The 27727-nt window shown below is 36.9% G+C and overlaps 1 protein-coding gene across 1 annotated transcript; it reads right to left on the reverse strand.

The window, feature by feature from the left end:
* Doc1 (Dorsocross1) lies at positions 1 to 26875 on the reverse strand. The gene is made up of 5 exons (XM_013324989.1): positions 26624 to 26875; positions 23924 to 24041; positions 9009 to 9276; positions 3580 to 3720; positions 1 to 701 (listed from the first exon to the last, which is right to left on the reverse strand). The coding sequence occupies exons 1-5, from the start codon at positions 26700 to 26702 to the stop codon at positions 207 to 209; spliced, it is 1101 nt and encodes a 366-aa protein (XP_013180443.1). The 5' UTR covers positions 26703 to 26875; the 3' UTR covers positions 1 to 206.
* Between the last annotated feature and the right edge of the window lie 852 nt (positions 26876 to 27727).

Here is a 27727-nt window from a genome sequence, read left to right on the forward strand (position 1 = left end):
TTAATTCGTAGTATGCTCATAAAATCTTACAACTAATTGCTTAAATATAATAGTTACTTCTTTATTAAGCTATATTGTTATGAGTTGCTTTAACTTAAGGCACTTTTATCACATTACATAGATTTGCTCTAATAGCCATGAGGTAGGTGAGCGATGTGTATACATCGAAGATAGTTGGGACAAGCTCATACATTCGTTACATTATGTCACCCTTCACCAAGGAGTGCACTTATTGTGAAGCTCTTCACTCGCCGGCAAGGGGCGGGAGCGGGTGGAGCTGGTGATGGAACTCTCGGGGGCGGCGGTGGCAAAGCCTGGCTCCAAGCGAAACCATTAGCCAAGGGACTACCCGCCCAGAATCCTAGAGGCATCGGCATGTGAAGTTGACCGAGATATGGTAGTTCTGGTGGATAGAATGTGGGTGGAGGTGAAATGTTTTCTGGCGGGGTAATGAGAGGTGCGGGGGACTCGACTAATGGCGGCGAGCGAGGCGATGAAGATCGAAGACTGCCTTCTTCAGAGCAGGATGAGGCAGCGTCGGAGCACGGCCGTTTGGGGTCGCTAGTGTCCCCTCTGGCCGGCTCAGTGCTGCCACTGTTGTCGGTGTCCACGTTTTTCCTTTTGCATTTGGATTGACCGCAAGCTCTGAATCCTTTAGCAAACGGATTGTTGTCGATTTTCAACTTCGTGATGCGATCATTCTGTGAACAAAAGATATTCGAATTGATTAGTTTGTTAAAGATTTTGATGTCTTTGATCGTCAACTGTTTACGTATATTTTATTATGCCCAGCTTATCTCTAATTACATTTACTCTTTGGGATTTGCCTCATATATTAATCAAGGCCAAAAATGATATAGTAAATCTTAGAATGTCATGAAAACCTTTGAACTACATATTAACATTATGTGATTATATAAAAACGGTGATATTTGAAAAAAAAACAATTTCAATAAGGAATGCTAAAATGTTCTTTATATTATAAATGTAGCACTAAAACAAAAAATAAAATAACTATTAGCATTTGATCAAATGAGATTTGGTTGTTAATAGTTATTTTACGTTGGCTGAATTAGCAGTGTAAACGATGTATCATATTGCTTACAGTATTTGTGGGTAAAACATAAGTTTTTTCTAAATTCGAACGCTCGGTTGACAAGTTGAGTGGGATAAGCTCGCTCAAGGAAACTGTCTTATCTTTTTGGGAATGCAATTTAAACATCCGTTTCCGCATACATCGCCTGCTGACACTAATAGCTGGTGAGGGATAATTGTTGCACATGTGCGGTACGCTTGGCGACAGGCCAATTAGCGCGGCGCCGCTCGACGCCACCCGCCCGGGACATTGCGGCCCGCCCGGCTCCCAACCGCTGTGCAACACCGGAACGCTAGGCGACACGAGAACCGCTCCACAGTTTGCGCAAATGTTACAGCAAATCTATTCCGACGAAAAAACTCCTAGACTCTGTTTGCACACATTTCGGAATTCGAAATTATCTAGCGAAATCCCGACCGCAAATACGTTCCCAACCCGATACGTGAAATCACTTGTAAATGATTGTTTACATGAGTCGATAAGGCGGCGCCGTCGGGTGCCGTTTGCTTAGTTCGGAGATAACCAGCCGACTCGCCTAGTTAACGAAGAGTGCTAAAAGCGTGTTATTAGCCCACGAAAGTGCACTTTTCGTGGCGGTCGGATAATACGAGAAAGGCGCCCGGGCGCCGCCCCTGGCCCGCCCTGTCGCCCGCGAGTGACATCATGCCTCAAACCTTCAGTCGGCTACGGTTTTTGCGTTACCGTTTCACATATTGGCGACTGTCGCCAGTTTTTTCTATGACTTTTAGAAATGTGTAATTAGGTCCTGTGCATATTTAGTTACGATATCAGGCGGAAAGTTGGAGAGGTCCGGAGTGGTGTTGACAAACGATGACGTAAGTAGAGGACACGGGCAGGACAAATAAACAGTAGGGATCCCGCTGCGTGGGCATTGTGCCGGCATGCCACCTAGTTACGCTTTATAATAAAGAGTCGGACGGTGGCAAAGGGAAGTTTATAATTCGTCGGTAATTCGCAACAATGGGTAAACCGTGTAACGATAGTCCGGCAAGGGATAATGTGCAATGATACGCCGTGCGGCATTGTCCGGCGCGCGGTCCCGTTACTCGGGCGACTGCCGGATTATCCCACAAAGCGGCCGCTCGCCGTAATTGTTAATGTAAATGGAAGCGAGATGTGTTCGCGCCTCGCTGCAGTCAACATGAAGGGAGCCGCTGCGCAAAGGAGCCGCCACGACCTAATTACCGGCCAATGGATTATGCAAGGAGCCACAGCGCCGACGCCGTCGCCGACGCGGCCGCTGTGTGACAATGCCGAGTCTGCGGCTTGCATCACGCAGCACAGCGGGAGTGTCCGCACAAACAAATCAGTGCAGAAGGATTTGATAAATCATATTAAATGCATCACGTGTTCTGCTTTATATTTTTATTATACAATGCTGAAGCATTGAAATCTTCCACTATCCATTTTTCCAGAACAAGATAATTCATGCTTTACAATTTAAAAACACGTCCTATGTTTTATCCGAAATTTTAGTAAGTTCACCCTAATTTTACTTAAGAAAAGTACTTAAAGATAAGAGCCAGTAGTAGCATCTTCAGAAGCATAACGGTTCTTAAAAGTTTTCTTGTACAGAACTAAAGAATGCCGTGTTATCGATACAGTACAAAGTGATTGTTAAAGTGTAACGGATCTAAGATTCATCGTATGGAACAATACCGCCTTGTGTACAGACAAGAGCATCCAAATTAGACTGCATTATTTTTCTAACGAACTACAAGTGACCGATAGGCGCCGCTATTTCTAATTTTTTTGCTCAACTCCGCTTTCAAGACCATAAAAGCTTTGGCGCCTATAATAAAGCGTAAAAAATCAGTCGTACGCATAAGTGCAAATCACGCCCGGTTCTCAGAATACTAGCGTATTTTCTTGGAAGAGTCATAAGTGTGACTGTAGCGGAGTTCCTACTGATCTTAGATTTGATACTAATCTTACTAATATTATAAATGTGAATGTTTGGATGCATGGATGTTTGTTTGAAGGTATCTCCAGAACGACTATACGGATATTTAAGAAATTTGGGATACAGATAGAAAATGGTTCGGAAGAACACATAGGCTATTCAATTTTTTTTTTAAATCCGCGCAGACGGATTCGCGGGCTAAAGCTAGTTTTGTATAAACTTGATAATCTTGACTTTAGTAGTTCTTAAAGTCTTGTTTATGATAACCAATTTTATTAAACTGTTTTATCTATAAATGTTATTGCTAATAGTTTGAGTCAAGCTTTCACCTAGTGCCACTTTTCGTGCTAAAACATTAACTTTATGTTGTAGCTATTAGTGTAATATTGATAGGCAGGTTTTGCATCATAAAATCAAACAATGACAACCCTGTTTAACTTTCCGTAACGACTAGCAATGCAATCCGTTGGTCTTTTACTTTCTACAAGGGTTTTATTATGACTCCGGTTGCTTTTTTCTTTCCTGAAAAATGTATTGTCTCTAAGAAAGTGTTACAAACCTGATATGCAGTAACAGCGATGAATTCAGTCTCTGGGAAGGAGAAGGCGGCGTGTGGCGCGCCCCACGCGAGCGCGGCCGCGTCGCGAGCTCGCACCACCACAGCGCGTGGCCGATACTTATGCATCGAAGTTAACACCATCTATCAGAAATACATATATATTAACATCTGAAGGTTTATCCGCATATTAAGATTATAAAACTTAGGCTTATTTTAAAATATTGTGCAGGACAAAAAGATAAAATTAGAAGAAATAAATTAATATGTAGAAAGAATTTTTAGATCTTTGGTGGTCTTCAAATCAAAAAATAATAATTTTAATCAAAGAAACTAGGTAAATACAATGTAATTAAATAACAAGGGATTTTGATAAATATAGACGCAACGAATAAACGCATCGTTTTTTGTGCAAACTATACAAACTAATTTTTTATGAATTGTTCACGACAGCTAATTTTAAAAGGTTCGTAAAACATTTCTCGTTGGAAGAATTAACTAAATTTATTATAACTTTAGACATTTATTACGTAGGCTTGGTTGTATGTGGGTGATAATCGTCGGTTGATCAATGCTCATCTCAAGAAATGGAAGTTTTATAGTCAATAAACTATGTCCGTATTATTTGTGAATAACAGTTAAACGATTGTTCACAAAACTTGATGTCCAGATTTTAAAATATTGAAACAAAATTAAAATGCCAAAAAAAGCTTTTGCAAAATTAATTAACGCCGATATAAGTTTGTTTGAAACGCTTAAGCCCGGCGTCGGATGTCGCGTCGGGCGGCGGACGCCGGGCGGCGTGCGGCAGCGGCGTCTGCAATGGGCCCTTATCTACAAGTACTTGACGCGCGAAAATTGGCTACCTGCGCCGTTTGCGACCTCTTGAGGCATAAAGGGTTTTAACATTGTTAAAACTATGTCGTTTTCTACGGTATTTCGTACTTTTACTTAGACTTTTATTTACTAAAAATATATTTATGTGATTTTGAATAATTCTATTATTTACAGACAATGCTTTTATGTATTTTCATATTTTATTTTTGTAAACAATCTTCCATATCGATAGTATATTAAAGTGAAGTTGTCTTTTATTTTTGTCTAATTGAACTCTTTGCAAAGAAATATTCTCTTTTTAATCGTTTACGGTGAAAGACGATACATGTAGATAAAAGTAAGCTTGTCTAGACGAACTAATTGGTGCATGTTTTTTTATCGTTAATTGCAGCTACTTTTCGTTTCGAATGAGTACCACTTTACCCCATACATTCAAGTTTTTTGTTCTGTTTATTTTTGACTTTTTGCTTAAAAGTTTTAAAAAAATTGAGAAAGAAAAAGGCTAAATAGGGTGATACTAATTATTCCAAGCTCTTTGTTGTCTAATTACAATTAACTTTTTTATATTATGTTAAAATACGAAAATAAAACATAGGAGTATGTATTTACCAGTTTGTTTTTTAACAGGTATTTAGGTAGTGGAAATGCATAGTTACACGTTTGATATATAGATAGTGAGCTGACAAATGTGTTCACATGTTCCCCCGAGGTGCGACGGACAGATTGACAGACGAACTGTAGAGTTTCACCGCATACGGAAGCTCGTCCATCAAGTGGATATGTGTTCGATCAAATCAGATTGAAGTGCGCGATATTATGAGAAAGGTATTCGATTCCTAAGTTTTTCGACTTTGATTCAATTTTTTATTACAACTTTATGGAATATAGACAGTGGGAAAAGAATAAGTTGTTTTTTTTTCAACTATTATAATTCTTTCTTTTATTAATAATACCAAATAGTTTAAATATTTTTTAAACCTTTTTCGTTTATACTCAAACTTCAAGTTTCCTCAGTCAGTCCTTCAGTACCCTTTGTTTCTGTTGATTTGAATAAAAAAACAAAGTTAACCATTTAATACTTTAGTCTTAATATTCTTTGGATAAAAATAAGTCAAAGTTTTTATGTGAATTTTTTTAATCATTGATGATTCTTTTTTCTCAAACGAAAAGACTTCAACGAATCACTATTAAAAATTTACAGAAAAGACATGGTTTTTATTCCATTTCATTTCGAACTTTAAGGCTTTATTTGTTTCAGTTTAACAATTAATGTATTTAACTTTCATGAATTTGAAAGACGATTAAGAAAAATAAAAAGAAATTTAATTATTAACTCATAATAAGAGAAAACGGATTATAATCACGCCTATAAAGTTATCAAGGTATAAATATATGTATATATAAATATCACTGAAGCTTTGCAAATATTTATAACAGTATTTAAAATGTCAGAAACGATAAGAATCAATTTAAATACATTTAATATGTTTGCCTGATGTTTGCAAACCAAAAGATCTTAATCTTTAGTTATTTTTAATTTGTACCAGAGACAAGGTTTTAGGAGCGTGAAAAGATATGTAAGATAAGACGGGGTTATGTTGTGGGGGACAGTTTTTCTGCTGCTTTAGGGTCACATGTGCCGACGGCGATTCGCTTACAAGATAATAGTATGTTTTACATGAGTAAATATAGAAATATATTTTATATGACGTGTTTTTTTAATCGACTAAAAAATGACACTCCTAAGTTTTACAATATTCAATTTAAAATTACCTAATTATTTTTGACTCCTTTACTCTATGGTACTAAAGTTTATTTAAATATGATTTAATTTTCGAAATAATTATTTAAACATATCATCAAAGTCATCAGCTCACTATACGTCACTGGCTCGGAGCATACCCGAAGAAAGGGGTGACTAGGCCTTTAACGACACTGACCCAGTGTGGGTTGGTTGACTTCGTGATTATATTTGAATTATCTTCGCAAATATGTGCAGTTGCATATTATTTTCCTTCACCGTAAAATGCCATTAAATCAATTAGAAAAAAAAATATACTTTTCAATACAAATGTAACGACAGTGGAACTTCACTGTAAACTTCGGTTTACATTTTATTATTATAAAAGTACATTTAAAACTAATAATAAGCACTTCATTTTACTTATTAGTTTATCAGCAGCTTAAATGAGTTCTCACTTACAACTAAACATCATAATCCATTCAATTTAAGTAATTTCGGGTATCACTAATCCCTTTTGTAATTACAACGTTTTCCCACATAAAACAGTATACGGTTCTTTTGGGTTTTTTAAAAAAAAGTTTTACTTAAAAAAGGTTACAATGTGTATAATAGGGACCCCTTTTATTTCAGGTGGCATGAGCTCAAGTGTACAAGCGATGGGGATACTTTTCGCATGACTGCTCTAGCTCCCGGCTACATCAGCCATTGTTGTACTGGACAAAGATGCCGCCTGTAGCGCTATTGCCTTTTTTAAAATACAATTTTTCTGCCAAATATATTTATTTGTAGCATTATGGTTGTTTTAAAACACAGCTTGTATATCCATAATCATAGCATAATATGCATACTACCGCCTCGTAGCCTTACAGGCTCCAAATAATACAATATAGTTAATATTCCTAATTCATGTATTAAATAAATTTCTTATATTAATTAATTTTTATCATTGTAATTGCTATTTATATCAGTGATGAATAGTTCAGTAAGTTTATAAATTTATAGTAAGCTGGATGTGTATCAAAAGGGCAATCAGGCGCAAGACGAGAAGATTTTTTCCGACATGATCCCAACTCCCATCGAGTCACAATACTGCGCGATATGATGTTTATATCTATTTAGACAACCGTGAAAAGCGATTGTTTTGATAACTGATCGTTGCAACGTATAAAAAAAAAAAACCTTTTTATAACAAAAATATGCTAAAGTACACTTTAAAACCTTGAGTGGAACAGAATAGATAAATTACTATTTTTGGTTTTCTCCTAAAAGTACAAATTTTATGTTACCTACCTACATAATAAAATATTTTTGTATTCAATCAAGATGTAGAGGCGTGTTAAAAAGTATGGAGCGCGAACAAACTTGCGCTGAACAAACATTGATTCAGTGATTCCAAGAGACACTGAATTTTTCACTTTGGAGGTGTTTGTACACATTGGATAGTGTACACTTCGTACATACTGTGAAGTGTACATGCCAAGGTCCAGGCAAAGAATTAAAATCGCTACCCACTTAAGATTGAATATCGTTCAGCGAGCTGTCACTATAAAAGCTGTAATTTAACACTAAATGTATGCTATGATATATTTTCGTCTTGTATCTATGTCATTTTCATTATTCACTAGCTATCGCTCACGACTCTGTTCGCGCGGAATTAAAATACATAATTTCTAGCATATGTTCTTTCTCACTATGTTAACGTCTTTGCCAAATTTCATCGAGATTCGTTTAGCCGTTCTGGAAATAACTTCTAACAAACATTCACCAAACATTCGCATTTAAAACATTAGTAAGATTGTCATGTTTTATTTACTGTTATTTATTTATTTATTTTTTTATATCAGAAGGTGGCAAACGAGCGAGCAGCCACCTGAAATCGCGAAGTGACCGTTGCCCATAGACATACGTAATTGCATATGCGTTGCCTACCTTTAATCGACGGAGGAAAGGATGCACAGAAAGAAAATTACATTATTAATTATTATTATTTACAGTCTTATAATTATAATGTAACCTATTTTGTAATTTACGTAGAATCGAATCGGATCAACTCTAAGATTGCTATACAGTTGTTAATAAAAAAAATCGACCTAATTGCATTGTGGGTGTTGTGACATTTTACCGGAATGGATAGGAAATAAACTTCCTTGACTGTACATCATTAATTCAACCATTATTACCACTGTCTAAATACAGAACCACTTCATGCCTCAATGCAACGCTTTGTACAAACGCCTTTGTGTAAACTAACCCCTGCTGTTTACAATTGTACTTGGACGAAGGTATTTATCAACCTTATTATATGTGTTATATGTTTCATTATTCCATATCATATTTTGAGCAATCATAATATAAGAAATCTGTAATCAGATATTTATTATATTAAATTTTATTTCAATAGTTTAAAGTTCAAAATCGATTGTATGTTGAGTTACAAAGGGGACGTGTATCGGTAGGCGTTTCCTTTGATGATGGACGTGCACGAGACATCGTCACGAATCCACTCATGGGTTCAGATTAAAATTATAACTGAGAACAGTTAAGAGGGCGCCTATGGGTGAACTCATAATGACTAGATTAGTGATATAAGATTGTTATGAAGCCTAAACAGCGAATAAAATTGGCATTCATTAATTAACTAATTCTAACCTTTATGTTTTAAACCAAACGACTTTTGTGTTTTAAAGCATTGAGTCTATTTGATTGCGACTTTTTATTACGTTCGGTATCAATCTTTTATACAATAAATAATAAAACATGATCGACGGGAGAATTGAAAACCTTTTCCGGATATGTCTCAGTATCATTATCACGGTATAATAAAGTGTTATTAAAAAAAGTATGTACTTACATGTCCCTGTGCGTCCATAGTATTGTTTGTCAGTTTGAGCTTGCTGAATGAGATGGGATTGGCGGTCCAGTGGTGTCCTGGCGCAGGGGAATCCGGGTGCAGCATGAGACGACGTGGCGACTGGGGTTCTGCGCCACCCGCCGCCGCCCACGCGCCTCCAGCCCAGCGCCAGCGACGTCGCCCCACCAGCGATAGCTCTAGCAGCACGCAGTACTCCTCGCGAGGATCCAGACCGCTTAAAGAGATACGTAGCGACGGGAACATGCGTCTGCAACAAATAAATAGGAACATTTTAAAACGTACTGTTAAAAGTTAACAAATTCAATGTCGCTAAGATTTTTTCGTCCGAAACTGAACTCGCATGGCTAATCGGTGGCATAATAGATACTGAAATAAAGCTCTATACATCAGTCTCGTATATATCAAATGTACTTTCCTATTTAAAACTCAAATTAGCAATTTAAGTCCAAAAAAAAACCGGGATAAAACGTATAATTCACGTAGACACATTTTAATGCAATTTTATCTAAAGTTAACTTCATAATCAATTATCAAACTATAAGTAAAACACGAAAGAATTCTAAACTATAACCACCAGACAAAATACGCCGCTTAATAAAAAAAAACTAACATAACAGACAATAAAAGATAACCCCCGTACAACAGCTCTAAAACAAACCTAACACAGAAACAAAGAAGGCGATAATAAAATTACAGCTGCCATGAGGCGCGAGCGCAGACAATGGCCGGCGAAGATGTATGAAACATTTTATCGTGATTATAAAAGCATGTGATAAGAGTAAAAGTGTGGATCAACGAGGGCTTTTGGCACCCGTTTGTTCCCTCGTAAAGCGATGAAGAAACGTCGAGATACAAGTGGCGCCGGCTCTTATCGAATGATGACGGACCTCCCTTGCTGCGGTATTCAATAACAAATTCTTGGTTATCCTGTTCACATATTTGCGATTAATATACTATCAGAGGTAAAAAGCAAAAGTTTAGTTTGATACATTTTTTTATTTGTATTTGTCATGGATATAAAATGTTATGCATCGGTGGAAAAAGTAATTTTCATTTATCTAAAGTGATGTCAATCAAACTTATAGTTGTGTTTTGTATCATGAAGACGGCAAGGTCTTAAGGCCTCTACAAACTTTCCGTTTTAACGGTTGTTAACGGAACGGAACGGAACTGTGTGGGGAACTTTACATAAAAATAAGATAAATATCCTAAATAATTTCCCATTAAAACATCACATTCCATTCCACAATGCAGCTATTCCAATTCCAATAACTTCACCTTAACAAATTCCAGACTTATCTACATTATTAAACAACATACATTAATATTCAATCGTATGCTTTTGTCATCGCGTCAGTTTCCACACGGTATCGAGCTGAGCGGACCATCCGTCATAACATGTTGGTATCAGTTGCGCGGGCGCCGGCCGCCTCCCTCGCTAATGCAGCCTCTGATAACACACGCCGACAGAAGCTCAATTAACAACACACTAAATTAGCCCCCATTTAAAGTTTACGAGCACCGCTACCGCCTTACGTGTATCGATACTGTAGCGACTGCAAACAAAAGTCTTCAGATAATATCAAATAGAGTTGAGAAAGTAATGGCTAGAACTGTAAGGTAGTAAGAGATATTTACACCACATGGCAATAGTTTCGCTCTTAGCTTCTAGAAATGATTCCTGCGCGAGGCCGGACGTAAACCGTCTTCATAGACACATAAAGTTCACGCATTTCATAATGCATAAAGTTTTCAAATATAAAAAAAGCAGTTAAAGACCTTTTATATTAGCAACATACTTGTCAATTATAGTTGTAATCGCCTCTACCAGTTGGAATCGATAAAGCATTTTCCAAAAATACTGTCCATTGAAATTACACAATCGATTTAAATAAATATTGATTGTTAAATGTTACTTTACGTCAATAGTTAAACTTACAAGCAATACGTGTACGAAGAATCCAAAGCAAACAGACAAACACTCAGCTGAAACACAAATATGTACAACGAATAGGAGTTGTGTTGACCGTACGACAAATCCAGCCGGCTACCGTTCCTCTTATCACTCACCGGCCACTTATCGCGCCGTTTGATGTCGCCGACAGTGACGATACTCGAGTTAATGCAAATGAAGCCTTATAAGCTTTCATTAAAAGCCTTTAAAACATTAGTTTAGTATAGTAGCTGCGGCCAAGAAATTGTTGTATATATTATGCTAATATTATTGATTGATCGGACACAATAACACACCTTAGCTTTGTGGTGAGTACTACATGAGAAATAATTATTTAAAAATGACTTGTGTGTAGTTTTGATGGTTGAAATTAACGCTGTACAAATTTATTCGTCAAGTGACGAATCGCAGCTATTACCGGATGTAACAACAATGTCGAAATAATAAATATTGACATTTAGATTGTATGTAAAATAGAATTTAATTCAGACTAAACATGTAAAATACACATATTGTATTTGGCAATAAATTCCAAATTAACATTCCTTCATATTTGATGTTCAATGTAAATGTCAAATCTTTAAATTTGATACTTTAACGATGCGATTTAAACGTCGATGCAAATGAAATAAGGAGACTATAAAAACAAGATGCCATAAAAGGCCTCTCGAGGCAGCGTTAAGCCTGGGTCCCGCCGCCGTCGGTGGGTAGGGACTTAGCGGAATACAATAGGACCACCAAAATCGCGTCGAATAAACTTTAGAGTGGGTCGTAAATCGGTAAAGGCTCGCCAATTGCCGCACGGAGGCGCTAACAGCCAAGGAAGAAACCGTCGCATCCGCCCTAACATCCGCACTCGAAAACACAACGCAAAACGTTCGATGCCGCCAATTTTATGAGTTTGTTTAACATCGTTCGACAGTTTGTAAAGCCATCAGAGCCGTCGCTTTCAAGAGCGATATCTTTACGACTGATTTCATGGGCATTTTATCGCTCAAGTTCAATGTTAGGCGCAGAAGCCGGCCGTTAAGTCGACAGTCGCGTCCTTGTCCCGGCACGACATCTGCGCTTCATTTACACAAATGTCCGACTCCGACGATAAACAGTGTCTAATTCCCGAGACGAGAGCATAGCTACAAGAATGCCTACAAGTTACAGGGCAGGGCTCGCTTACCCGCGCTTATTAGCGCGCACACGAGAGGTCCGGCCGGTTTTTTCGTCCGCCCAGATGTGGGCCTGGGCAAACACTCCTCCGCCATTGTCTGGACGCATAAAAAATCGGACACCTGGAAGTGTCAAATTGTTCACTCGAGCTGTGTGAGCGGCCCGTGTGAATCCCAGCCCCGGGTTCTCACGGATTCAGTGTTTTCTCTCTGATTAACGTTATAATGCTAGTAACAAAGATAAAAATTGCCTATTTTATATACACAAGGCTAACAAAATACACAGATGTAATGTTTTTTTGAACGTATAGTTAGGCAATGACTAACATTTTTATAGAATAGAATATTACTTTGAAACTTACTTCGTCGTGGTGTTTCTTTCCCCTAATATCAATTTACAGCTACACATTGTGTCTGTTAAAGTTAAATTAGTTTAATAAAATAATTTGGTACGAAACAATAAAAAAGACCGCCAATGAAGCAATCAAGTGTTGAAGCTAAGCCGCAATTGTTTTGATTGCAAAGTTATGAACTGGTAAGTACCGGCGATCAAAACAAATGATATAAGTGTTGCGTGCGGCCGATGCGGTTGTGTGTGCTTACGTCACCGCACAGCCTCGCAAATTGTTCAACCGCTAAACTAAACGCCAATTCGATTCAGCCGAGTGGCTTAAGCGGAACTGATACTGAAAGGCCAATGCTTTATTACCATTTTATAATTCGATACATATTTAGGGTGGTTCGATTTCCTTTCTATCTGCACGAATGCATGATACATATTCATAAGCCTGTTGTTTGAATACATACAACTTGTTACAGGTTACACCTACTTGATATTTACAAGGCTTTCACGACTTATTGGTTAGTAAGAAATAGAAACGCAATCGGCATTAAAGTTATATTAAGGTTTGAACTATTAATATTGTTTTGTTTGTAAATAAATCTGTCTATCGATGTAACTAAAAGCTCTCAAAGAGATAAATAATCAATTATTAATTTTAAATTTTATTTCATTTCCCTTATGTAGATAATATTTTATCCTTATTTAAGTGTTTCATGTTCTTGAATGTTTCAAAACAACAAATGCTTAATTAAAGAAACAAAATGCTGTAGATAGAAGCCAAAAAAAATTATGTCAGTATGTTACTTTACCGTTTTCAAAAGATAACAAACTACATATGCTACAAGTTTGCCTCTGCAAATAGAGTTCACTCAAAAAGGAATAAGCTCGTAACTAAATAAATAAACCAATTGGGGCGCGCCCACAAAAAAGTAAAGGAATCGTCCCGAGATATCATGGATTAGCATATTGATGGGCGCCGTCTATCTGTCGCTCTTTGTTTAAAATCAGCGGCAGCACCTTCCATCATAACGATTTTTGACAAAAAGTCGTTTTATTTTATTGGCGGTTTTTGCCGGTTGCAACTGCAGGTGGCTGCCGACCAAAAAAAATATGTAGCGTTCGGACAATATCGGCTCATTATAAATAACTGCTTTTTGTTTAAAAGGTAGGAAATTTATTCGGTGATTTATAATCTGTTGAATATCTTTTGTTTCAATGTGTATAACATTATATTCTGTGTTTATTATGAACACAGAATATAACGTATACATATCCATTAAGTTATTGTGCTACCACTGTTGGGTAAAGTATTATGAAAGCTTTTTCAAAATTAGTGGAAAAAGTTTAACGAAAGGAAGATGACTAAAATGGAGTCTTTGATTGGCCTAGACATCATTCTGATGTAAATGATAACTACAATTTGCTTTAATGTTGTTGTTTTAGCAAATAACGGTAGCAGAGACGAATGCTACGGCGGATTATGACAGGCGACAAAGCCTCGCCGCGGGCACCTGCGCGACAGGTTTATGCGCAACTCCGCGCCAAATTTACAGTCGGCCCACTAGCGCCGCCGCTTGGAGGAAATTGAAAATTTTTAATCACCGCGTCGGCGCCCTTTGCCAATAAAGTTGACCGCGCAATTGAATCCGTCTCAATATACGATTCGCAGATTGTAAAATGTTTCTTTGTGAACGCCGCTGCATTACGATTCTCACTTACGTATTTAATTATGAATTTTATTATCGCGACACGTAATATCGTTACCGCAAATTCGGCGTTTAACGTATAATAAAATCAGTTTCGCTGATTGTTTATTGCATTACTCTAAAGAGAGCGGCCGACTGAACTCGAAATGAGGTTGTAAATACAAGTTTTAAATACGAATTCTCTTATTTTCGAAAAAAGACAGTACACCACTGTAGCGGTACATTTTAAAGGATTTTAAAAATAAAATCAACATATTGACAATACAAACTGAATTAAGCAAGCACTCTTATTGAATTGTAACTTCTAATTTAAGAAATGCAACAATACAATATTTTTTCATAACTTTTTACAAACCGAACTAATTTAAATTCCATGGAACTTTCAACTTATACTTTCTAACACTTTCTTGTCAAGATTTATGCGTATTAAAAAACTGTGTAATTACAACAAAGGGACAATGTAAAAGGTTTTAATGTGTCTCAAAGTTTAGCGCAATAAAAGGGCAGTGGGCGCCGCGGCACGCGTTTCAAAGTAACATCAAAGTTCGTAAATTGCGAACGCATGGGCCCGACAAACGAGCGGAGGTAATTTAGTTGACAGTTAGTACGGGACGGAGCGGGACGAAGCGGGACAAAGCTTATCTCCCGCCGCATCTATAGCCTATTATGCGCCTTTTGACGCCGTTCACTATAGACAGCAGATCGTTAAGATAATACACAACAACTTGTACAATCTATTAGATTTAGATCGATTCGCCGTGCAACAGATAAATCGCCCATATCGATTTGTTGCATTCTGTATTCGAATAATGTCATTGCTGTTCACGATTCTAGATATCAAAGCCAAAAGGATTGAGGATTTAAATATTTTTTTTAGTTGCATATTGTATTGTAGTTACTGCTTCATTATTGATCTATTTATTTTTCTCTTTATACATACAAAAATCTGCAATTTAATTTATTATAATACATAATATAAATATTTTCTTAAAATTCTACAGATATTACCCATTACGTTATACATTTTATAGATGTGCTTTTAATGTCGCAATCTTTCAAGTTTAAAAAATAACAAAAAGGTAACAGTTATATTTTATAATCTGCAGCGTGGCGAGTTACGTATCCGCAAGTCTTCGGGTCGTCCCCATCGCGGCAGTGGCGAGTGGAGATCGCTCGTTAGCTTCCGACCCCGGCATAAATCACACAGTTTTATGAGAACTCACAATTTTTTAACATTGGAGTTAATGAAATGCGAGCGCAGTATGGGACCCGGCTAGCGACATTAAAAACGACACACTATAAGCACGGACAGTTTCTAATTATAACCCTGTCAAAGCGGGGATATAAGAAAAGAATTGATGATCACCTGAAACGCGGCGATTCTTATCTTAGACAGAGATTGTATAGATACCAAGTAGCCCTTGTATTTTGATATTCGATTGCCCGACAATCGCACCTTGTAAAAAATTATATTTTTTCTCATAAAAATAAAAATATTGTAAAACAACTTATGATATAAAATGATAACACTTTTAAGACCATTGAATCATTTTCTCATTTAATTTTTATAGCTGCTATAAAAAACCTTCATGTTTTATTGTTTTGTTTTTTATTTTAATTCACTTACCTAACCAAGTCTGTTGTAATTGCTTAATCTCCATAAAATTACATATGCGATTCTACAACAGATTAAAAATTTATTTTTCTAATAGATTTTAATACGGTTAATTCAAAAGTTAATTTGCAGAAAACTAGTCGTTTAAATTGAATACCATAATAATATTCAAAGACGCCGTCTTTGATACAATCTAATACGAGCTTAGCTTAAATATAATTTATGACTAAGGAATAAACAAGTTAGTATGAACATTAAGAATAGTTTGTAGCTACTTAGTGCTTAGAACGCGTAACGTAGAACATACATGCATTAATAAGGATCAGACAGACATGTACGAGTAGGAACGATCCATCTTAGGCAGGATCTTCGCTTGTCGTAGCGTGATACCGTACGTAGAAGTGCAGTCAACCATCGCCCGATCTAATTGCAACCGTATGCACCCAGCTTTAAATTTCAATATCCAACGGAAGCATATGTATCACGGCGCCTGTATTTTAGGAAGCTTTTCGAAGAAGCGAAAGGGAGATGTTCGCGAATTAACGCCGGAGGGAGAGGCTTGATGCTGCCGACAAAGAGGCCGCCGCACGCGTACGCCGCCTGATTCACAATTAAGCCAGTGTGTGTTAATTGATATTAATTCGGTTTGTATGGCGCAAGACCGCCGCTAAGAGTGTGTCTTTATAGAACAACGAAATCTATGAGTAGATATATTAAGCGCAAGGGACTGATATTGAAATCCCTTACGTGTTAAAGGAAAAACGAATTTCTTAGTTAGCAATAACTCTCATAGTTCATCACATTATTTAATATAGTAATGCATTTTTCCTACTAAAATAAATACTACAAAAAACGTAACAAGAAAACTTAACCGTAAACTATATTACAGGGCAGTTCATCTGAGAGGCACCCGATAACACTCTGATTAAATTTGTCAAGGTACACGTAAGCGACATTTTTGTACGTTTTCCAGAATCTGCTAAACACTTGTACGTAAGCCACAAACCACAATTGTACTAAGAAGTGCGTCAAGGCTGCGATGTGTGATGCGGAGTACACAGCACAAACGCGCCGCCGCGTCACCGCAATTAGTGGGCGGCCTGTGACATCCCACTGGCGATATTGACATTGAACAATTGTTACATATTTCACAGAAATGTGTCTTGATGTCGACTCGGTGTTCGTCTTCAATTTGCACCGCCGTTAATCATTTGATGAGAATGTGTGTTTTAACGAGTATATTACACTTGTAATTATAACAATTCAACATTGCGTAAGTTTGTTTTCCTGGATTCTTACTAATTAAAAGATTCACTACAGGAACTGGCCATAATTTTAGCGTAATAACACCTGTAAGCCTAGTCGCAGACACACTGGTCTAAATTTTAATGGATTGCTTTCATTTGCGGATTCAAACGCAGTAAATAAGATTTAATACAATTTTATAAAATACGAAGATTTCGAAAGCAAAATTCGTGGTATTACTCATAGCACTTGCTACAATGAGTAGGCAGTCACACTAAAGAGAGGCTTTTATTTCAGAATCGTGCATCATTCGAATGCACCCATTTTGGTGAAGCGTACGCGCGGTGACAATATTAAAATGTAGATTACACTTTAAATCATACTATTATGGTTCTTAACACTTGTGAATAAGAGTAATAATTGCTTGGGAATGCTTGTTGACTTATCGCGTTGGGTTCCAGTAGCGTGGCGATATAGATCGCGGCGTGACATGGCGATACGCAGGCGAGACGATGTCGCGGCGATGCGATTGTATCGCGGCCGTATGGGTGGCTGCCTACCCGCCTACCAGCTGACGAACTGACGCTAATAGACTACACATAGCTAAATCTTATTCTAGGGTCTTGTTTTCAACATGTTTTTCATGTTGGCAGAGATAAGCATTTGAAAATTGAATTTGTTTAATCAATGGAAACTATCTCATTTGGAAAACAAATTAAGTAAAAATATTTGGTGTCATCTATTTAGTACCTATTTCAAATTAAAATTTACTTTTACATCTATAGAACTTTATATCATGAACACATGAAGAACAAAATCAACAAATTACTGTATAAACTCGATAAAACCAGATGAAGAATCGACAAGTTGAAATAAAATACATTTGAGTTGGAGATCTAAATAAGTTTGTGGAAGGGTTGTATTGTATGATATATGGCGGCGCCAGACAGCATTTACATACGGAACGGTAAGGACTCGCCGCGCCCCCTGCGCCTGCGCAACCCGCGCCTCTAGAGATCTTATCCAAAACTCCCGACTTTTGTGCTCCGTTGACAATATACGTTGCAACTGTTGATTTATGTAAATTTTATATAAGGCAATAGAGATCTTAAGTTTTCTTTATATGTATAATATCTTTCTAGGTGAAATTTAGTTATAGAAGACTTTATACGTCCTCAATTTAAAGCTGAGTGTAAAGAGTAGAATTATGTAACTATATCGTGAACTCGATATTCATAAGTTATGACAGTTTTCCAAAAAAGTTTTCCTATGAACAAAAGAAACAAAAATTCCTTCCACACAACAAAAGTTACGAGGCATATCAATACCATAAAAAAAGTAAGAAAAGCATCAAATAAGAGTCAAGCCCGTCTATAAATCTAAATGTAATTAAATAAACACGTGAAATATCATAAGTGAGCGTGCGTTACGTGAAATAAAACAAATTTACAACTCGGCCATGTTTTTACTCACGCCATGCGTACGTGTCTAAATTTTAATGATCGTTATGAGTGACGACGCACCCTGCCTCGTGTCAGACGTAATGGTCGCTCTGGGACACGCATTATGAACACGTAGCGCGGACCACGGGATCTTATCACTGTTTCTGGTATAAGATGCCATCAGAACACTGCAACTGCCACTGCCTCGCCAGACTCCCAAACGCATGTATTAAGTTTCCAATCTCCCACGTTCAATTACTCTCTCAACCCACACTTCGAAAAAGGACAAGAAATAAAATATTCGTCAACATATAAAAAACATTACTCAAATCTTTAAAATCTTGGCAAATTTAAAATTAAAAAATCTGATATCGAAGTATATATCTTTGTTTGCAATCGCTAAAACTGTGACATCCGTCGTTAGGGCACATTACAAGTTGTTAGCGAACCGAATCGGAGCCCGTGAGAATAATTCCCGGCTTCCACGTAACATGGGTTAAACGCTCGTATCGAGAGATACCGATCTAACCCGCGCTGCTCGTTGGCGCCATAAAAACAAAACATCTCCAACACGACCACTTTCTTCCCCAAATTATTCGAGGAATTTACGACGATTCGACCGACAAAATGTTATAACCTAATGAGAAATTATCATCAGGCCCGCTGTCTTCGAGCAAAAAACGAATCGTGCGCCGCATTGCACCACGACTGGGGAATGCGTATTTTTTATGTTCTAAATTCAATTTATCGTTTTTATGTTTGTTTTTTTTTCTCTCTGTATTCGTCGATTGTTTTAGACGGATCCAAAGACACGGGAGCCGTGGTGACTCCGCATATTTCACTGTCGTTGTGGGATTTGGTAAACTGATGACTGTTGCGCTTTGAGCGACATACATTACTGTGTAGATGGAGGTTTGTGTTTAGTCAGCGCGTTTAATCGTTGCAATGGAATGTGTTGTTATCGGAGAGTTTCGGGTGATCAAGGGTGGTGGTTGTTAGTCCCGAGGGTATTGCGATATGATCAGTCAGTGGCGACGGCGGAGCGGCGCGTGCTTCGGATGCCGCCCGCACCACAGCCGCGCTGCAGTCTTCATCCGGAATTAACCATTACATTCAATGACATTACGCTTTTCGTTGCAAGCGACAAAAGCTCTAGCGTCATCTAAGCTTTTATTAAAATAAACGTCTTCAATCACTTTAAACTGTACAAACAACACTTTACAGATGTCAAAATGTAATTGTATTGTGCTACTGGATTCAAAAAAAAATCGTCTCCTCTTAACCCTAATGGGTTAGAGATAGTAAACGCATTCCTTTTTTTACGGAGCTTTAAGTCCCAAAGTAATAGGCCGTACACCAGGAGCTATTTGTACTTGAGAATAAACATTTCAGATTTTGAAGTATTGTGTAACTTATGTTCTTTGTTTAACATAATTATTTTCTATTTATCTAATATCGATCTAGTCTAATCTAGCAGTTGGAAAGGAAATGCTAGTGTCATTTTTTGTATGTTGATAATGAGTGACAAGGCTCTGAGGACGAGGAGCGAGGCGCCGAGGCCGAGGCTGTCATAATCTGATTATTAGTGGTGCTGGGCGGGGCGCGCGGCGGGCGGCCGGCGGCGCGGCAGGCGGCCGGCGCCCGCGCACCTCCCGCTCGCTCGGGCCCGCGCGTCCACGTGTGCGACGGAGACGGGCTGCGCCCCACGCACCATGCAGGCGACAAACGACCCGTGGTAAAACAAAAGGAATGCCGGCCGAGACGCTTTGAGGCGCCGGCGCCGCTCCCCGCGCTCTAATCACCCATTTTAATTACGACACAGATCAAATCAATTAATCGGTATTTCTGTTAAAGTGAGCGGTCGAGCCGGAGGTTACACACGGCGTATGTGAATCGGACGAGAGATGCCCGGAGTGATAACGCGCTTATCTCCATCAGTCGCATGGTTAACTCAAATGTCGTACAAAACCAGATCGGCTGTGGACTCTAGTGCTACGCTACGCGCAACGCTCGTCCAAGGAATTGAAGGGAAGTTGTGAACATGCCTCCGCAGCCTCGGACGTTTTTAATTATAACTTATGATTTTTTCAAGCGAATTCGGGCGCGCCCTACCCTTCGGATAACACGAAAATAAATAACGAGTTTTTGTGCCGTCTGTTTGTTTTTAAAATGGCGGGAGGTCCGCGCGACGACACGCGAGCGATCTGCGCCGGCGCGCCTCGCCCATTTGTCATATTTCGGTTTAGAGAAAAAACAAATAACATACTCTATGCTGACCAATGTTTGTTTGCTCGTGCGATGATTACTGAAGACCTTTATTGTCTCTCTCGGTGGACAGATGAACTGTGTCAAACTTCTTAACCTATGTTTATTGTGTTAAATGGTTTTTGTTACGACCCTTTCAATTTTTAAGCATTTTAAAAATTATTTGTTTTGTAACAATACGAAACATATTAGTTTAGACATACAACGTGTTGTTTTCATCGTCGACCCTAAATTATAAACAAATGAAGACGAAGCTATAATTGTTAGAAGCACGAGAACATGCTAACTAAGAAGATTGATTGGTGCACTCTTTGTAGAGAATAGTCATTAACAAGTGTGACCAGGTGGGAAAAGTGTAGAGCCGGCACATAGTGAGGGACTAGGCACATAGAGTAGGAATGGCGGCGGCGCAGCGCAGGTGTCAGCCTTTACTATGTATGTCGCCCGGCCTCGCTCGCACAAACGAACCGCCCAAATTTCACTGTTTGCGCTTCCAATTCACTCGACTAACTTTCGCCCCACTCTGGGCTACGATATAAAAACTTATTTAAACGAGGCCTAAAAGCTTCGAGGGACGTTTTAATTTAAATAGTGAGTTTGTATGCTACACGAATAACTCAATTACGGCTCAACTAGGTTTCTATAGGAAATAAATTAAATATTTTTGAGGCATTCCGTTTGGTGTGGCGCCAGAGCGAGCAGGGCCGGCGCCGGCGCGCCCCCGGCCCTGCTCCCCGCACCGCGCACCCCGGGCCCCGCACCTTCATTAATACAAAACAAACAAAATTGACCTCTGGTCGGGCGCGAGCGGTTAACGAGATTCACCAACGAGCCGGATAAAGCGGTAAATTATCGGGAAGTCGGTTACGCGGTGGTCCTCGCCGGGGGTTATAGGAAAAAACTTGTAGCAGACGTGAGGCACGCAGATGATCTGAGCTAATTACAAGCCGAGGCAAAAAGCGCGCGCGGCGTGCGAACGGCGACAGGCCGCGCGACGGACGGCAAATACTGCTTTTTCCCGTGGTCCTTGCAATAATGTGAATAGGGTTAGCTAACTATGATTAAGCTAAGGGAATTCGGGATAATTTATTTCCGTTTTGAAAACATTTGCAATTACTTTTTTGTTAAACATAATGCTATCAAAAGGCACTATGTTTAACATTCAACAACATTCTTAGTGGGTGGTTAACGTTATGACAATATAAGTAAAGAATTTAAATGGCCACTTATCATTTTGACTCCAATCGAAAATTGTAAATGACTTCAATGAATTGATATTTTTTTATTGAACATAATAAACTTTTATCTCAGAAATTCAATTCACAGTTTCTATATTTGGTAACATTCCGTGCGATCGATCGATCAATGCTAACATAAGAATACTTAAATGAACAAAAATTAAAGTCATCCCGCATTTTACAATCGTAAAATAAGTCCTTAGCAGTACATTTGCAAATAATTGTCCACTTAAAACCATTTCTTATTTTCATTGTAAAAATTGTAATGGATGCGACCTCTTTGGAGATGGGCGCGGTCAGTGTTGCCATACGCTAATGACCGCATGAATGTATAATTACATGTGCGGTGTGCGGTGTGCGGGGAGCGCCGCAGCCGCAAGTCTCGGAGGAGCACGGACCGCGTTATTTCTCCACCGCTTTCCACATTATCGATGACGAAAAAATAAATAATTGAAGGGGTGCCGTCGTAAAGCAAACAAGCTTATAATAAGCTGTAATTTGTGCTCGGCCATTTAGAGAAATGCACAAATTACGGTTTGAATGCTGGGCAGCTGTTTGTTTTGTCTATGACGGAGGTCCGGACTTGAAAATTATGCGTTAACAAGCGCCGCGTCAGATTCGGCAGCCCTAATGGGTTTTCGTTAAGTTTTTGTTACAGTTCGGAAATATTTATGGCTATCGTGTAATGGCGTTTTGTTAATTGCGCGTCTGGGAGCCGACAGCTGCGTCGTTTAATTGACTGTACATTACTAATACGATGTTTTTCCTTCGCGGCGCAGGCGCAGGTCGCGTCGGCGCGGCAGGATCGTTAGCTATGTCGCTGGTGATATTTCGTTTAGATATCAACAACGTGTTTAGAATTACAACCGTTTATATTTCTGTACCTATGTTTAACAACTTTTTGTAGCTTCATGTGCTAGTGGTGTCCGACGGATTTGTTAAATTAGAAATGTAGCAATTTTCAGCTGTCGTAAATGGTAAAAAATGTAACCAAAAAACGTATTTAAAAAACCAAAATAGATTTTATTAAATTCTTTTGGTTTTTAGTTTCTTTTCATACGAAATAAAAATGTCTGTATTTTGATGTTTATCTAACATACATCTCCGGTTTGTTATCAGATCTATACTTTATTTGTGCAATATAATTTCCTATAAAACTATTTTACACAACTTTTTAAATTCAAACTAAAATTTTTATTCTTTTTTAATTTTATTAACGACCTATGAAGCATTTTCAAAACGCGATTCACAAATGAATTAAAAATTTGATGAAACATAAATATATAATGTGTTAATTTTTACATGCATATTTGAAATTCTATATAAGTAATTTTTATGTTCTTCTTCTTTACATATACATTTCAATATTAATATTTTTATTAACAACGACTTTTAGAATTTCATTTATCATCAAAAACACATACGTTTATAATGTTTATTTTAAATATTTTTCTTATTTTTGTCTCTACAGATAGATTCTATTCGCGTTTTATCAACTTTTAGGTAGCGGTTAATCGGGTGGTAAGTTAGAAAGCACTTTAATATGTAAATGAGAAGAAATAACGATTAGAGACTATTACTGTTAATGAAAGTAACACGATAAGACAATGAGATGGATGTCGTATACAAAATTCAAAAGTGTTAAATAAGTGAGTTTCCTACTAAATTACTCATAAAACATATTGAATGTCATAAAATTGTTAGCAATAGTGTGGGTTTCTACTGTCGATTCATTTATATTAAATCTTATTCTAAAAAACACAGACAATAACAAGTTTTAATAAAAGTGGAATTTCACTGTTAGATATAAATTAATAAAATCTCTTGTTGGCTAATTGTTTTTGTAGTGTTATACCCGACGGTGTACCGCGTGGGGTGTCGTCACTATCGCGACAAGAGACAAAAGCTAAGTGTGGTACTCACCGGCCCCCCTTGGTGATGATCATCTCTGTGCCAATGTCGTGGAAGCGGCGCCACAGGTCTGCGTTGAGGAGACGCGCCTCGCACGCCGGCGGCTCTGCCTCCGCGCCCACTCGGTGTTCTGTACGCAATATGCAAATTAACTAACAAATAGTATACCACCATCAGACGTAAGTAACTCAAAGGGATTTTAAACGAGATGTTACTCTTTTCTTTACATTACATGACCTTTTTCAATATTTTTACAGTCTTTATTTGCATTTATTGTGGAATTCTAGAATATATTTTAGTAATAAGTGAATAAATGTTAAAATTCTTATTATCTTTGAAAAATCAGAGACTTTATACATGTGTTATGACATTGGGATTTCACGATTAAATAGATATAAAATAAACAATAATGGTTATTAAGTTGCATTGGCCTATTGAGACAGAGAATTTTTTATAGGACCTTACATTCCTTCGCCTAGAAGTACATTTAAGGAGATTAAAATTAATGAAAAAGAAATTAATTTTTAAGCTACCAATCTAAGTATAACATTTAGCTTCACATTTCGAAGTACAGATGCAGAAAGACAGCAGTTGGTCTCTTTATTATAAAAGAACGGTTGAGATTTGATAAATTTAAATTTTACGGTACTTAAATTTATTAACATATTTTAGTTATATGTTAATTTTGACGTCAAATATTTTTATACAGATACGAAAGTTTTCATTATGTCTTAATACATTAATTACCCTATGATTTAAATTTTATCCGTAAATGGATATAATCTGTAATTAATATTTTAAAGTTCGTAATGCAGTAAGCATTATAATTATAAAATGCTTAATCGACCTTTAACTTCATTGGCCATAAAATATTACAGACCTTTAAGCCGCCGTCACCAAAATAATTAGTTAGGAAGCGATAAAGTTAGAAATTAAAAAATAAACTGTGATATTCTAAGTACAGTAAGACACTGTTTACTTAAATACTTGTTTTAACCCTTTGACCGCCGCCGATTGATGTTAGTTTATAAAAGATTAGTTTTACCCTTAAATATGTATCACTCAAACTGCTTCCGATATATTTTATTATTTATTGTTCAAGATCGCATTTCGGAAGCCGGCGTATAATCATATTTCAATACTAATGATTTCTCGTAATATCTATTCATCATCATCAGCTCACTATACGTCCCCATCGAGGGGCTTGGAGCCTACCCTAAGTTAAGGGCGATTAGGCCATAGTCAACCACGCTGGCCAAGTGCGGCTTGGTTGACTTCACACATATCTTTGAATTTCTTCTCAGATATGTGCAGGTTGCATCACGATGTTTAATTTTAAATTTAATATCTATTATCAGGATGCAATACAAGGGTTAACTTATGCTTAAGTTTTTTTATGGTAAAGTTCAAAGGTTTTTTGTCATGGAACTTGAATAGTTAGTAATAGTAATAAAGATATCAGATTAAGGAAATAAAAGTTAACAAAAATCGTGATTTCAGGTAAGAACTTTACTGCATATAATATACAAGTAATAGTATATAATATGATGCTAATTAGATATTTGGAACTACATAGCTTGAGATAACATAACCAGCGATCGAAGTAAACGAAAGCATTTGTTTCTGAAATCATAGCGCTAGTCATTGGTAAGAACTAAAATAGTACCTACAGATCTGCTCACGATTCATATGCGAAGTAGATCAGTGAATCACAGCTCAGCTCAATTAGTAGTTATATAAAGTTATGATTTGTATTTTCAACTATGAGCCATTCACCAGTCAGCTCATGGCTCTTAGTTGTAGTAAAGTGATCTGAAGTTTATGTAATCTGAAATATTGTACCGGTTCAGAGCTGATTTTAGTCTACATAGCGTGACTGTCGCTGTCAAGACAATCATACTGAAAGGAAACAATTTACGTTGCGATTCCAAGATATACGTTTGATTGTGTATTATAATTTTAAGTCAATTTTCCAACTATACACTGATTTATATGTTTTTAATGCCATATATCCTATATATTGTTTAATAAATTAAAGCAAGCTTAATAAAGCTTCATCGTGGAAACTTTTAGTGATTTAATGATGAACTTATTAATTTAAGAGATAAAAATAATAACTTGCTAGTTCAGATAAACAAGTCTATTAAATTTGTATTACTAAAATTAAATTGAAATGTGGATGTTATCATATTATTTTTACTAATGTATTAATTAGTAATTAACTATTACTTCCACTTTATATTATAATATTATTTATAAATTGCTTATATTATGGAAGAATAATTGACGTAGTGAAAAAGACTTCAACGGGCAACGTGTACACTTATTAAATTTTGAAAATATTAAATTGTCGAAGTTATGATAACATTATTAATCACAGGTAAAACATGCTTAATTTTACATATGTAATCGTAATTATATAGATATCAATTGTCCCATCAATCACATAATACTCAGATTAGATTGTGTATTGCAACCCTTATTGTAAATTTTAATATATAAGATGTATCGAGTTAATTTTCATCATACTATTTCATTTTAATTAACCAGTGGTTACATTTAATGTGTTAGCAATTTATAAACGTAAGTCATTAAAGGAGTATAACAGAATTATAAGCTGGTTCTCTTACCAAATATTGGTTTGAAACAATACAAAATTTGTCAAGTTATGTGACTTTAATTTAGTCAAAAATAATTTGCTTTGTTACTTACGTAGGCCACTAAGCGAAGCCGCGTGCAGCATTTGTTGCCGAAGGAGGTATTCTCCAAAATGTGCTTGATCCATCATCATTGTATAACAAAAGTACAACAAATAAATCAAATAATATCCAAACTAAAAGTCACTTCACAAAGTCATTACGAGTCCGCAAAGAAAACAAACAATTCTATAATAAAATACACAAACACTCGTTCAAAAAAAGTTCATAATTGTTAACGAAAAATTATAAATAAAAGTTTCGTGCGTGATACCGAAACGACAGCTGGGAACACACTGGACCGGTTTGAGTGTTCGGGCGTCGCGTACGCATAGCCACGCCTTATAGCTTTCATTGGTTGTTAGCCAACTAATGGCTTGCTATAACGAAGCCTTTTCAACTTCACACACCTTGCTGAGAGCTTTCCGCCCGCCCTCCACCTGAGACCCGATTGAGACCAATTGTTACGATTGACGCTTTACTTCGATGCGTAGGTGCATCCAAAGAGAACCATTGTTACGTCTCTCACAGATGCGACATTGTCCGAATACAAGTCAAAAGTAATACATTGACTTGTTTGTATGATATAAATTAATTTTGTTGATTAATAAGAAGGTTATAAAATAAATCAATTTTACCTTTTAGATATTTATCAATAGACATTTATGGCTTAAAAGCAAGCAATAATATATAATTAGATCAGAAGACAGAAATCTAATAAATGTTAAATTTTTAGCTATAAACACTAATATATTAACACATAAGGGTGTAAGTACAATAATACATAAGGGTGTAATGTAAAGCTAGATTTATATTTCCGACTTATTCCATACCTAACCTTTTAGTTCTTCCTAATTTTTTTTTAATTTTGTACTTTAAAATGAAAAGATTTCCTTCCAAACAAACATGTGTTTTATCTTTCTTATCTAAATTGTTCATTTTATTTTCTAATTAAAGAGGATCTTTAACAGTTTTTATTGTAGTTAAGATTTATGCCACATAATAAATAGTTATCATGTTTGATGAATCTTTATAGTTAATTTATTTGTATCAACAAGAACAGACGTTTTTTAACTATATCTTTTATTTATTACCATACTATTCTTTGATATTCCAGTTT

Source organism: Papilio xuthus, unplaced genomic scaffold (genome assembly GCF_000836235.2).
Source record: "Papilio xuthus unplaced genomic scaffold, Pxut_1.1 DF824888.1, whole genome shotgun sequence".
Taxonomy (NCBI): Eukaryota; Metazoa; Arthropoda; class Insecta; order Lepidoptera; family Papilionidae; genus Papilio; species Papilio xuthus.

What these genes read in the sequence shown, in the direction of transcription:
- Doc1 (XM_013324989.1), bottom strand. Translation starts at nt 26,702, where the DNA reads ATGATGATGGATCAAGCACATTTTGGAGAATACCTCCTTCGGCAACAA. An exon ending in CTATGGACGCACAGGGACAT is followed by an intron (nt 3,721 to 9,008) that starts GTAAGTACATAC and finishes TATTTCTGATAG; the next exon opens with ATGGTGTTAACTTCGATGCA. An exon ending in TCGCTGTTACTGCATATCAG is followed by an intron (nt 702 to 3,579) that starts GTTTGTAACACT and finishes TTTTGTTCACAG; the next exon opens with AATGATCGCATCACGAAGTT.